At 40.2% G+C, this 14,848-nt stretch overlaps 1 protein-coding gene across 1 annotated transcript in view; it reads left to right on the plus strand.

Annotated features, from left to right (window-relative positions):
• Positions 1 to 14,848, plus strand: part of TRPM5 (transient receptor potential cation channel subfamily M member 5) — a 40,789-nt gene that overhangs the window by 6,137 nt on the left and 19,804 nt on the right. Inside the window, 9 exon segments of the mRNA XM_074917881.1 lie at positions 292 to 472; positions 2,911 to 2,975; positions 4,868 to 5,059; positions 6,372 to 6,474; positions 7,363 to 7,481; positions 8,080 to 8,427; positions 10,844 to 10,975; positions 12,104 to 12,227; positions 14,246 to 14,391. Coding sequence (XP_074773982.1) covers positions 292 to 472; positions 2,911 to 2,975; positions 4,868 to 5,059; positions 6,372 to 6,474; positions 7,363 to 7,481; positions 8,080 to 8,427; positions 10,844 to 10,975; positions 12,104 to 12,227; positions 14,246 to 14,391 — 1,410 coding nt within the window.

A 14,848-nucleotide genomic window follows, 5' to 3' on the forward strand; every position in this document is an offset into this window, starting at 1 on the left:
CCAAAACCTCAGAATGAATGCCTACGTTCCAGAGATAATGACTGATGTCACTATATTTTGCAGAGCCCAGAAGGGAAACTTCAGGAACTTCAGCTTTCAGTCCTGTCAAGTCTGGCACCGTTCAGGAGGAACACATTGTCCTTCTCTACCCTTCTCAAAGAGAGTCTATTCAAGTGTCTCAAAGACGGTGTGCTATGTCATGGTGCAGGCAACACAAAAATGGAGATGAAGCACATAAAAACGTGGACTGTGTTTTGTAGAGAACACTAACATCTTTCCTCCTCTCTCCAGAATGAGAGTCTGGTACATTACCAATCAGATGATAATATCCAAGGCCCACCATATTCCCTGGACCACAACCATTCCCATTTTATTTTGGTGGATCACATAACACCAGATGAGCCAGATGGAACCACTAAGCTACGTCTCACCCTGGAAAAGCATATTTCAGAACAGCGTACTGGATACGGTGGTAAGGTGACTCTATATAAGTATGCTGACTTGAGTAACATTGATATTACAGTGATACTTCTGGGCCTTGGCCTTATCAAAAGCAAGTCCAGTTCTCAAACTGGACAATCGTCTACATAGGCAAGATCAAGTAAACACATTTGTCATTATGCAAGAGGCAGAACTAAGGTGACTTCTGAAGTTGAGAAAGCTGCTCTTTCAACCAAAAATCCTGACTTTATCACATCTCCTTAAACATAGCTCAAAGCTGATCTTCAAAGCATAGCTCAAATTGCCACACAACAAAATGGAAAATAAATCCAGCTTTGAGTGCCTTAACCAGTGGATCTCGGAGATGGATGTTCATTGTTGTATACTTTTATCTCCTCTCACACACAGGGTCTTGAATTGCTCCCACACTGGAAGAAAAGACTTGTTCCAAAGCCCTTTGAAATATTTTAAGCCATATTTATTTCTGGATAAAAATCTTATCCTGAGTAAACAATGTAACATCTAATGATCATACAAATCTACATGACCTTTGTTTATAATGAGAACTGAGTATTGGGCAGGCCTCCTACTGCTATTTATGGAAAGAATTCAGTTGTATTGCTAATACAATTACTTTTACCTTCCCTTTATTTCTGTAATACCTGCAGTGCTAGCACAGCTGAAACAGAAGGGAGAGCTCACTTACTTGCACTTGTATGCATCACTGGAATATTCAATTACGTAGCCCATAGTATGGTTTCACAGATGTACCTGAGAGCAGGAACGCACCCACAGAATGGTTATCTGGTGCCTCAGATAGGAAAGGCCACAGGTGGACTCCAATGGTAGGCTGAGGCCGAGAATTAGAAGGCAGCCTCTTTCTGCTTGCAAACCAAATCTGATTGAACAAATCTCAGTGGAACAATTTTCTGTCAATAAATGCTGATTCATTTCACTGGAACATACTGAATTCAGTGATATCTTCTATAACCAAAACCAATGTCATTCATTTAAGCTCATTTACATTCAAGCTGAGCAAAGCTATGTGTCTTTACTGAAGGAAAACACTGTAATAAGGTTGTGCAGAATTTCCCTATTTTAAAAAAAATCTAGAAGTCATTCAGAGAAAATTTTTGATATGCTGAGTATTCTTCGCAATTAAGACCTTCCCACCTTTCCATCATAAAGTCAGAATCTCTGTCCACCCTATCCCATCCCCCCCCCCCCCAGCTAAATTTTATCTAAATCAATAGCAAATAAAGTATATCTGAGGCCATAATCATATCCTGAGGGACCTGTAGTCACAGAGGTCACTCTTCAAACTAGAACATCACCTTATAGAGGTATGGCAATGCCATGCCATTCACTAAAACAAATGAAGTTACTTGCCAATCATGTCCTGGCTACAGCTCAGTTCTACCTTATCTCATCCCACAGCAGATCCAAGAAGCAGTAAGTGGTGATCTCTGCTCTGGGAGATCTACAAAGGGAAACATCAAAAAATTCTTTGAACTAAATACCTTTTATCTTCCAACTGAAAGAGGCATTCATCTCATGATGCTGCTGTTCTGACTGAGCTCTTTTAGGCCAATCTATAGTCACTTTTGGATTACAGAGTTCAGCATTTACAGTATAAACCACCTAGAAATAAGCGTGCCCCTGTGGGAGGATGGCTGAGGACAGGGATGCCTACATCATTTCTTCCCCTGCTGCCGTGACATGTTAAATATTTCATTAGCATTTCTTTTAAATGTGTAAGATTATGTTATTAATAGTCACCACATTAGTCTGTGCTCAGTGAAATGTTAAGCTGTTTAAGCAGAGTAATAAAGAGTATATGGTTCCTATCAATTCATATCTGACTCATCTCACCCTAGCTGTTCTACACAGTCAGCCTCTTCATATTAAATCCTTCTTTTATCAGGCTTTTCTCCTGGATTTCACTACACCTTGCCACACATGCTAGGCACATGCATAACACCTGGGACAAACTGACAGCTGTTCACTTCCAACTGTATCTTAATATAAATAACAGTAGCTGCCTCTCTGAAAACCTAACAATCTTGTCTTGAACCCTCATGCAGCTCCATTACTCCACTATCTGATCACCTTGCAGTAAATACATGACTTAAAGTCAACAATGCTACGACAGAAGTGCCAGTATCCCTGTCTTGCAGCTGAAGTGTACTGAGGTGAGAACAGACTGAACTGCTTGTCAGGGATCACACAAGACATCTGAGGCAAAGGTGTCTTTGTCCCAAATCTTAGACTAGGACCCTATCTGCCAGGCCACAGGGTTATTTTCTTCCTTTGCCCCTTGCTTCTGCAATTGCCTGACATCTGCAGGTTCACATTTTGGTACCCACCAGAACAGCACATAACAGGAGAAGTATTTTCAAGGGGTTGGCAAAAACACAGTGGTTTTGTAAAAGCTGTCAATTTTTAAAAATTAAACCATCTGTTTCACAGGAACAGGTAGCATTGAGATCCCTGTGCTTTGCTTACTGGTAAATGGAGGACCAGGCACACTTGAGGTAAGAAGCTGTTGGCAACTTTAGAGGAATCAACTGGTGCTAAGTAATTAATGGAAAATTTAGCTGTACGACAAATACTTGTATTAGCACTTTACATAAAGTCAAAATTCATATATACACGCCATTAAGAACCCGATTCTGTTAATATTAAATTTGCCAGTATTTGTTGGGGAGAAATATTTCCTTCTGAATAGGCACCAGCTGATCATTAAAGCTTCCATTGCCAGCTTGTACAGTGGGAAGAAGGAATCCACAACCAAAACAAACCCACAGAAGCCAGCTCCAGATCCAGCAAAGCAGAAATTCTGTGCTATTACTTGAGATCACATACCAAAAAAGAAAGATTCATCATTCAATGCTGTCCAGCAGCAGTGAGACAACTGCTTCTGTCACAGAGCTCAGAGGAAATACAAGACCAGATTTGCTAGATATGCCATTTAAAACTGTAGTGTCCTAGTTCCACTGAGCAAAAATACATTGTAGGATAGAAGGCTAGGGAGTTGTCTGCTAGCAATCACATATCTCCTTCAGTGAAGGGTCCATTTTCATTTTTTCCCAAGTAGTTCTACAACTTAAAGAACCTGTTAACTAGGAGATAGTCTTTGATTTCTATTTTACTTCTACTGGTATTTTATTTTGCTTTGTAGCAGCCTGTAGGTCCACATTTTTTTTTTTTTTTTGTATATATAGTCTCGGGTGAAAAGGAAGACTCTACCTTTAGAGAGACATTTAACCATAAAGTTTCCAAGTGATGAGACTCTGCCACACAAGCTGGCAACCCCTTTCAGAATGACGACTCATTTCTGGTGATGTTTTCTAGTTTCAGTTTCCAGTCCCTGTATCTTGTCATGTCTTTGTCAGCTGGACTAAAACACACACTGGTATTGGAAATCTCGCTGTTTAAACTAGGACTATGTCACCTCTTGAGCTTTCCTTCTAGAAGCTAAATATGGCGGTGTGTTCTGTATCTTGGGTGTTAGAAAAAAAAAAAAAATAAAAAAAGATCACATAGCACAACCTATAAATCCTTTTCAAAGTTTTAGAGAACAAAGTGACTTGGAGACCAAAGGTGACTGGCTAGAGCTGCCCTAAATTTACAGGTGCTGGGAACAGATAACTTCACTTTTTTAGGATGTCAATTTCTTAAATACAAATTAGATAATGCACACCAAGGGCTACAACAGTTGTTAAAAAAAAAAAAAAAGCAAAACAAACAAACCAAACCACAACCTATGCAGCAAGAAAATCAACAGTTAGATTCTTAGAGTCTCATGAGCTTCTTGCATAACTCTGGAGTAAGAAACAGATTGGCAGCAAGTAGTCATTGTTGCAGTTACGATGCTATGGCCTCTGCTTTTCTCTCTTATCAACCTACCTGATTAATTTTAATTGCACAAATAATAGAATTATCAGCCTTTAACTCTTGTAATTTTTATGCTTTAGTGTTTTTTTTTCCTGTGGCCCAATGTTGTACCCCTTCAGGCAAATTCCTGATTTTCAGAACATATCACCAGGTTTAGCAGCCAGAAGAGCCTGATGAGAATTTCTTTATAGGGCTCGTTTTGCACTTGACTATGCTGAAACACAAACTGCAGGGGGAAAAAAAAAAAAGAAAAAGTCAGGGACAAAGAAGTTTTATGCATTGTTTGTCCAAATCAGGATGCTTTGCTGCTCCGCAGATGCGTCATGAAAAGAAGTACAGTCAGGGGTCTATACATGGATGACCTGCTACAGAGCCAGCAAAATCCTGATAGCTTAGAGGAGTCTGGATGGACTCCATAGTGAATCTGGTTTAGGTACATATTTTTTCCTAATTTGCAAGAAATCCTTCTTTTGAATAACATTTTCTTTACATATATGAACTCTAAAAATGTACTTTTTTTAAACTACAGAGAATATGCAACGGTTTGAAAAATTCCGCTCCCTGGCTTATCTTAGCAGGGTCTGGAGGTACAGCTGACATCTTAGCTGCATTCATGAATGACCCACAGCTTATCATGCCAGAAGCTGTTGAAAAGCAATTTAAGGAGAAGTTCCCTGCAGAAAGCTTCTCGTGGAAGGACATTCTCCAGTGGACGGCAACAGTGAGCTCTTATGTTTGATAATCACATGCATCATGTTCACAAGTTCTCTCCTACCATTTCTAGCCTCAGTAATCCATTCAGTACAGGTTTGACAAGAAGCTACCCAGAAGTTTTGGGTACTCCAGTGCTCTGACACTAATGTCATAGAGTACCTTTCTAATGTTAAAATCAAGTGCTCAGTTGATCATACAAACTACTTTGTCTTAGTGATTCAGCTGAACACTTAGGGCTCTGTCCTTCCTTAATTATTTGCTCAAGTAACAGCCAGCACCCAGGAACCCCACAGTCCTTCTGGAGGACATGAAGCATTATTTATATTCCACAGCTGTGGAGCTTGTGCAGCTGTGACAGAAGAGACCTAATTCATGATCCACAGCTGTTAAATGGAAACTTAATTGTGGATAAGCATGAATAAATTAAAAAGAATGAAGGGTGTTTAGAAATTATCCTATCTATTGTCAGTTATGTGTGTTCTTAAAAAAGAAAGACAAACCAGATTCACATATTTTCCTCACTCTTTGTCTTGAGGCACACTTGCTGGACTTAAACCACTATGCAAAAGTGTTTAAAAAACAAGAAAACCACTTTGAGATTGTCTTTATGTGAGGATTGAAGAGCACTGTGTGCCTCTGCGATAAATCAAGTCCACTCCACCTGACACACTACTTCTTTGCAGTCCCTGCCATAATCCTTAGCTTTAAGAGTTCCACATATTAATTCCATTAGGGAGAACTTTGCCAGATCACTAACACAAGGGGATGGAAGGGCATCTAGAAGCGATACTGCCGGATGCTCACAAAGTCTCAGTGCAACTGTGCTGCGAGAAAGAAAACTCAATAAATAGAGAAGCAGAAGAGTACGGTATATATCAATATTTGATAACTTTTACTCGAAGAAGATTTAGAGGCTATGCTTTTAAATAAACAACCCTGAGAGCAAAACTTAAATGTCAAAGCAGGAAAAGGTAAAACAAAACTAGTGATGTGCTGGCCACAGCATGACTATGAGTCAAATAAGAATGTGAGTTAAGAAAGGATATTTTAATTAAAGCACTGCTCTCATACTCAGGATATCTACGATCTGTTCCTCTTGTCCTGCTGGGTGATTTTAGAAAAGGCAGTAAGTCCCTCCTTGCCTTAGGACTTATTTATATATGAGAAACTAATGTTTGTCTTCTTGCCAAACCTCAGCTTTATAATTAGAATGTAAGTTTTGGGGAAATACTGTATGGGTGAGCTCCACTGGGCTCTTAGGCATTAAAATATAGAAGTAGGATAATGCGTAAAATGATTTTTGTTTCAACTCCCAATAGATTCAGAACATTGTTTCACACGAACATCTTCTGACCCTGCACAACTTCGAGCAAGATGGTTCAGAAGAACTAGACACAGTCATTTTAAAAGCTTTAGTAAAAGGTAAGAACAATAAACACAGCACAGCATAATGCTTGTTTTGACTTCTATGCCATAAATGTATTTCCTTCCTGTCCAGAACAAGTTCAGTTGGCTGTTGGATCAGATTTAATTTCTGATGCAGAGTTCTTGTTTGCTTATTGACAAATGTGGGAATTACCATACCTCTTGTAACCTTGCTTTAAACTAGTGTTTGCTTTTTAATCTCATGCTATTGTATTTTAATTTTATTTTAACTATTTTAATTCATACTATTGTATAGTACTATTTTAAGCATTCCTTTATTTCACTACTTGCTTCTATTTGTAGTAGAGATTATAGAAGAACTGAAATACATTGGATCAGTTATTCCAGTTACAAGCAATTTAAAAAAATAGAACAAGAAAAAACCCACAAGTAGACCTGAACTGCCTTAGTTCCAGAAACAATCCACTTCTCCTATAAGAAATCTTCACTGTATCCTCTGAAGGAAGATATTACTTGCTCTGCCACTCATTTTAGTTTGTGCTAACTTAATTGTTTGTGATAGCTTAAATTTAGCATGAGGGAAAAAAAGACATTATATTTCTAATGTGCTAAATGAAACAAGACAAAAACAATAGCCAGTCCTGTGCCCCACTTTCTGCAGGCCAGGGTCCATCTTAAAATCCTACAGACATTTTAAACTTAATGCTTTAATAAATAATTCAACTAGCAAAAATTAGTATTTTTTAATATTAGTATTTCTTAAGTTAGGAAAAAATGTGCTGTGAAGGGTTCCTGGTTAAGCAGCCCACAGATCTATGACACCTGAAGGAGAGCTTGTATTGCTAATCAAATTATTAATACTATATTGAATTAAACATAACAAGTTAAAGTACTGAGTTTATTTGCCTTTCCTATTTTTGCCAGCCTGTAAAAGTCACAGTCAGGAGGCTCAGGAGTATCTGGATGAACTGAAGCTGGCAGTGGCCTGGAATAGAGTGGACATAGCTAAAAGTGAAATATTCAATGGTGACGTGGAGTGGAAGGTACCAGGTTGTATTGCCTTAGAGGACAATCGGTGTATAATCCAATGCATACAAGACACTGAAACATCCTGAGAGAAGGCTTTAATGTCTTTAACGTTACCTGCATTCTCCTCTAAGAGACTGGGCAGTGGTAGTATTCCTCCTCAGGCTGTTTGTCTTTCCGGTCCCCTACATGATAATGGCTAAAAATAGAAGAATAATTTGGTGGTTACAGCCTCTTTCTTGAGCTCTTTGGGGGCAAGAATCTTCGCTCCTCCTTCTGTACAAACCTTCAAAGCAAAAGAAGCATGCAGATATTACTGTTAGAAGATGGTAGGAAGAATGTCCCCGTTTAAACTGCTGTATAAATACCCAGCGTGGTGGGTACCTAACATCACTGCAGCTCCTCTCCTACAACATGCTATTTGTGTTGACATTTTAACATTAATGCTTACACAGACATTTTGTCACAGATAAATGAAGAGTTCTAGCTCTCTCTCATTGTACCCACTGTTGACCTAGCAGAAGATAAAATGTGCATGTCCTTATATGAAATCTTCCAGTCTCATCCATCCATGATCATTCTCCAAAACTTCTTTTCTTTTTCCCTTCAATATAGTCCTGTGACCTGGAGGAAGTGATGATGGATGCTCTGGTCAATGACAAACCAGAATTCGTGAAGTTATTTATTGACAATGGGGCTAACATATCCGAATTCCTGACATATAGTCGTCTGCAGAGACTCTACTGTTCCATTTCTCAGAAATGTCTCCTTTATGAACTCCTACTGAAGAAACATGAAGAAAGCAAGCTGACCTTGTCAGGACCCACTGGCCAACAGCATCAGGAGAAGGAGATGTGCCCACTCTTTACTCTCAGTGAGGTCTCTAGAGTTCTCAAGGATTTTCTCCATGATGCATGCAAAGGCTTCTATCAAGACCTCAGACATGGAGGCAAGAAGAAATCTGTGAGTTACAACCTTCCATCATAGTCCTTCTCCCCTCCAATTTAGAATTTAAACAATTTTAACTTGGTCTAGGTGTTTTGGATGGGGCAAGGAAGGGAAGATGAGAGAAACAGTCACTTCAGTTTCTTATTCCTTTTTTCAGCTCATTATTGTTACAGATAAAATAGTTTGATCTTTTTAATTTCAAAATTTAAAAGGAAAAGAAAGGATTTTCTAAGACAGGCTGTGATTCTTCCCCTCCACACATGGGGTTTTATGCAAGGTTTTACTGTTCCTTGAACTCGTGCTAAGATACAACCTCTGTTTCAGGATCTGCAGAGGGCCCTGTACCTCACACTCTTCTAGCCCAACTTCCACAGACCATTCCTCGTTCTAGCACCTTGCACATGGAGAAGAGTTTGTTGATCTTACTAGCCTCACATGCATAAGAACAGATTCAATGAAAGATACATGGAGAATATGAAGAGTTAGATTTACATTTACTATGGAGTAATTAGACAAAAATAGCAGTCTGCATTTCTCAGAGAACTTCAGGCAGAAGTACTTGAAAGACAATACTTTCTAGGAGAAAGACAAGCAGGTGATGGACATTTTCCACCCCAGGTCTGAGAATGGTAATCTGTCTGTAAAACTATTCCCAGATTTATAGTGTGTAGGGGTAGATTGGATATTCAGTAATGTGCAGTACATGATACCTACCTTTAGATCATTATAGTCTTGTTAGTGAGTGACCTAACACACAGAAAGAAATAAGAACGACTGTGTGAAGCGGCCCTGGCAAGCACCCTGGCCAAGACATGGCAAGTGTAACATCTGGTGGGTACCACTGTGGAAGGTCTGTATGCACTTCCACAATTGTGCCATAGATATATCAGCATTTTTGCATTTTGACAGAATATTTAACATTGAAACTCCTGAGTACCAAAGTTCTTGCAAGAACATGGAAAATAAGTTTGGACACACAATTTCAAAAGAGAGGGGTATAGAGAAATCTCGTTAAGATCGGAGTTTTAGTCAAACTAAACACTTAAACCTTTTGATATTCGCCAAGTTCTATTTTCATCTTAAAACTGTTTTAAACTAAAAAAAAAAACCCTAAAAAAAAATTCTCACTCAAGAGCTTCAATCACTTTTGCTCCAGTAAAGCCTAGCTAAATGAATTAGTAGTACAAGAAGCTAAGTTTCAATCTAGTCAGGATTTCTTTGTTCACAAGGACAGACAATTTGGGGGAATCCCCTTGAAGTCATTAAGCAGACTCCAGACTTACAAATTTTACAGAAGCAAAAATTTGCTTCTGAATCTCATTTACCTTTGTGGGCTTTGGCAGTAAGTGAGCTAAAGCCAAGTGCTCTAAATAAGGCCCAACTCAGATACCAGATCACACTGCCTACTAGCTTTGTTCCTTTAAAAGCTTATTGCCATGCCTGCTACCAGTGGCTCAATCCCATTATCACTGGCAACAGAAAGAGCTGTACTCGGATACCAGTGTCACTGCTGCTGAATTGTGTGCCTTATTTCAAGTTAAGAACTAGTGGTTACAAAGACTGATGAGGCTTTCAGGATATCTTTGTCTCCTGCAAGGATTTCAATGCAATTCAGGTGATTAAATAGCTCACAACAAACTGAAGGAAAAAACCCAAACCACCAACACCCCCAAAAAATGTCATTAAAATAAATTTGAACAGAATCCCACCATTTAAGCAATTAAAAAAAAAATATAACCTCACAAAAAGTTGTTTTGTTAAAAAAGAAAAAAATCCACTCTAGCTGCTTCTAATTAATACAAGAGATATAAAAGCAGTTTTAAAATATACTTAAAACTCACAACTTGACCTAAGTTGCCATACTTCCTCTGGAGAGTTTTTTATCAAATGCTAAAGGAATAGGCATTGTTCTACTTAAAATACTCCCTGCATGAGGGAGAGGTTTCTCAAAGGAAAGAGTAAAAAGAGGGTATTGACGTACTCTATTCTTGTCATGTACAGGGCCTTGGTGAGATTTATTTCTGTTGAAATAAAATGCCTTTTGTTCCCTTCTCTCTGAAACCATGTCCTCTGCGGCAGTTGAGCAGAATCCTGTATAAGTGAAAGCAAGCTCAGATTAGTTAGTCACAGGTTTGTCTTGTATGATATTACACACCAGCAGCGAAACCCTGAAAGTCAATGAGAGCTTTACCATTGACTTCAATGGAGTCATGGTTTCATCCAGAACATTCTCACACATATTGAGTTATATTGGGAACACAAGGGTCCTTTGATTCAGTAGAGAATGAACTAATTACCTCTCAGTCCTACCAAAAAGAAGAAAAATCAAAGAATATGAAGTAGCTGGCAAGGCCAAGAGCAGCTTAGATCATGTTATTTGCATGGAATGAGACTGCAAAGAAGGTTTTAATTTCTACAAACCATATTTCAGGATGAAATGAATATAAAGCGATTACCTGGGCCCTTGGATATGAACCAGAAAAGTGAAAATCCGTGGAGGGATTTGTTTGTATGGGCAGTACTTCAAAACCGGCACAAGATGGCAAACTATTTCTGGGCTATGGTAAGCTTTGAGCTGTAGCTGCTTCAGGAGAAATATTGGCATATTTCAAGAATACAAGATGTTTTTTGCTCAGCCTGGCAGCTCAGATGATAGATAAGTTTGTTTCTAAAATACGAGATGTGGCATTTATAGGGTCTTTCATCTCCGTGTAGATCATGCCAGCAAGGGCCAGAGGGCCTGACAGGGAGGGAGAGCAGAGCAACAGCCCATGTACATCAGCACAGCCTTAAACACTGCTGATTAACTTCAGCTGCAGAGTTGGCCCTTCTCTTCCTTGCTGATGACTCACCACTCTCAGTCTCAGGTTTTGTTCCTTCTACAATAGGTCAATTGTTTGGGTTCTAGTGCGACAGTGCAATGGAGCATCTTCAGCTTACGTGCTGTATGCATAGGGAACAACAGCATCACACTCTCAAAGGCTGAGCTTCAAGCTGGCATAATTGGCTCCTGTTTTACAATCCCCCACAACCGAGGCCCTGTCTCTTACATCTGGAGCGCAGTGCCATAGCTTCCCTCCCTCCACAGGGCCAGACACAGCTATTGGGCTCCATCCCTGAGCTTCCAGACAGCTGCATCTGGCACTCTTCAGCCAGGGGATGTGTGTGTGTGCGTGCAGACACATCTGCACCTTGCAGGGCTTTGTGTCTGTGGAGCCCTCTTACCAGAAGGCATGTTTCTCTGCTGTGTGCCACTGTTGTGCCACTGCCAGCTGTGCTCTCTCTTTTCCCAGGCAGCCTTATGAAGGTTCTCAGTATAGCCATGTTTGAGGTATCTTGGCACTATGAGACTGTTTTGCTCTATTTCCATGATGCACTGTTCGCCTTTAAGTCTTTGACTGCTACCCCAAAACAGGTTACCCCTCTAAGGTCAATCAAACCCAGAAGTCTCCAGCCTTATTAGGCACAAGAACTATATGTGGTTTTCAATCCTCAAATATCATCAAAACTGTAGTTTCAATTGACATTTTGTACTTCCAAGTCTATTTGAGGCAAGATTCTTTGAAGGGGAGAAATGCATTAATTTTATTTTTTTTTCCTCTCTCGTTAGAAGTGTTCCTTAGTGAACTCTCACCAGTTCAGAAATGCCCTCCAGTATATGGTAACAGCAGCACCTCTTTCAATTCTACAGGGTCAGGAGGGTGTAGCTTCAGCTCTGGCAGCCTGCAAGATCCTGAAAGAGATGTCCCGCCTGGAGACAGAGACTGAAGTAGCTCGTATAATGAAAGAGGCCAAGTATGAGCAGCTTGCTGTTGGTAAGTAACAGCACCTTTTTAACAGCATCAAAAATGTAAGTAGTAACTGCCATTGGATGGCAAGCAAGTGAAAAAAAATACTGTTTCAGTTGTAAAAGGTCAACTGTCATGAATAATTTAACAGCCTTGCAGCACAGGCAGTCCCAAACATTCAAATACCACAGAAGGACTTAAAACCCAATCATTTTGGAAAAATGAGCATTCCAAGACTGGCCCTTGGGAATCATGGAAGAAATTACTGTCCTCCTGCATGCTGATATTTTCAGTATCTGATCTTAGTACGAGGTGTGTTACAGCGATGGGCAAGATAAAAAAAAACACTTCCAGGCTCACAGCAGCCTGGTTTTTCTGCAGTATCAAGCTTGCTCTGCGAGGGCCACTAGAGCAACAAGTTTTAAGGTTTGTCTCCGCTGCTAAAAATAATTCAAGATTACCTCACCCAGAAGAGGGCTAACTGCACTGCAAAACTGCAGTGAGGCTCAGACTGGTTTCGCAGCAAACAAGCTGCCCCTCCCTACAGCAGTCAGAATTCAGGCATCTGCAATGCCAGAATGCCAAGCTCTCTCCCCTTTGCCTAAAAACCAGATGTCTGCACACAAACTCCTCTGCTGATCTGACTTCAGTCTAACCCGTACCTGAAGGTAGCTCTGCTGAGAACAGAAGGCTTTAAAGTATGCCACACAGAAACGCAGTCTCTTTCCTCTGAGAGCGAGTACATCAAGCAGCTGAAGGCTCATGCAGACATTGCTACGTTATTTACACACAGATCACATTTTCCCCTCTTCTCAAAGGACCATTATTATTTACAAAAAATAAAAGTCAGGTTCTCATATAATCTCAGGGCTTGGGTAATTAAGTCATTAATTACAAGGCCAAATCCAATACACAGAATTCTACTCCTTGGCTTTGGTAAGTATTAGATCAGATCCTCAATTTTAATTTCTGGCCCAGATAACACTGTCAATATTAAGTAGAGCAAACATTCTTTAAGAATGATAAATACTGCATCAACTGCAAAAGAAGTCTGTATATCAGCTTGTTTTAAGTGAACATGATCCTTCCCCCAGCCCTCACAGTGTTACAACGAGGTGTAGGCTGACCTAGGAAAGGTACTGCCATAACCAAGTGAATCAGCAGAATGAAGCAGACACAAGAAGTCAGATGTTGTCTTCAAGAGAAAATCTTGACATTTTGAATGTTTATCCTAGTTTCTGAGCTCCAGGACCAGCTTTTCTGGAACAGAACTACCAAGTCTAATATTATTTTATATGAAATAGCTCTGTGTTAAAACCAAGGATTTGTTGGCTACAAGGCAAAGCTGAGCTGCTGATTTTGTTTAGTCTACTCAGGAGAGTGGGGGCAGTGTGACAACTCACCCTTCGAAGTGTAAGAGGATCACTGAAGAGATACAGTTTTGTTGGATATGGTCTAAAGCTCCACATGAGGCAGCTACAGATGAGGGACTATAACAAATACTGACATGTTTCCCAGAAGTTTCTTATGCTGTCTGTAGAGGAACTGAGAAAGAAAAGGTTCTCCTCAGATCAAACAATAAGAAAAAAACCCAGAACCCAAACCTGTTAGAGGTCCCAGGCTGAGAAATGAGCATGCGGATAGAAAGAAGTAGGAGAGAGGTATCAAGAGATTTACTCCATATCTTCCTGCAAATAGTGGGAATGTTAAAATTACAATGATTTTTTTTTTCACCAAGGCAAAATCTATTTCATCTGGCCTCTGCCCCAACACGTGTACACATATGCATAAAGCCATAGCAAGTTATTCTTGTGTCCAGCAACTTTCCTCTCTCCCTCCCACCTCCTTTTAGCATTATCAGGCTCTTTCCAACTACTTTAGCCTTGCAGAAGCCTCTGGTGCAACAAGGAGCATCTGGCAGTGCTCAGGCTTTGCTGCCACCATGCTGTACCCTACAGAGATCACTCTTACCTTACATTCTTTTTTAAAATTTTTTTCTTTTTAATCACAACATCTGTTTGCCCACGTTTTCCTTCATTTGGCAGAACTGTTTAGTGAATGCTACCACAACAGCGAGGAGAGAGCATTTGCTCTGTTGGTGAGGAAAAACCAGTACTGGAGCAAAACCACCTGCCTCCAGCTGGCTACAGAAGCGGATGCAAAGTCCTTCTTTGCACATGATGGTGTCCAGGTAAGTTTGACAGACCCTTCCCTCACCACCTCTAGCCCTGGGGCCTTTCAGCATGATGGTAGACAGAATAGGATAACACAGCAATTGAACGACCCCATGAAATGTATTCCCCTAGGAGGCATTCTTCGGAGTGGAGACTCTTCCCTCTCCCTAGCACCATATGAGGAGGACATTATACCGCATCCTTGACAAAACAACAGTTTCCCCCTTCGCCTCCCTTTCATCCAGTTGGCTCGCAGACCAGTGCGCTGAGGAGGAGGTTTAGCCCCTAATCCATCCTGTGTTTTTTCTTCCTTCCTTGCTCACAGAGAAGCATCAGGAAAGCACTTTTGCCTGAGGCATAATGAAGCTGCTCTAAGATGTGAGGTAACTCCTTGTTCACATTCAAGGAAGAGCTCAAAGATAAAAGTTAAATCAAATTACTGTTCAGCTTTGTCCTCACAACCTGAGTTCTCTC

The sequence above is a fragment of the Athene noctua genome, chromosome 14, assembly GCF_965140245.1.
Source record: "Athene noctua chromosome 14, bAthNoc1.hap1.1, whole genome shotgun sequence".
Classification (NCBI taxonomy): Eukaryota; Metazoa; Chordata; class Aves; order Strigiformes; family Strigidae; genus Athene; species Athene noctua.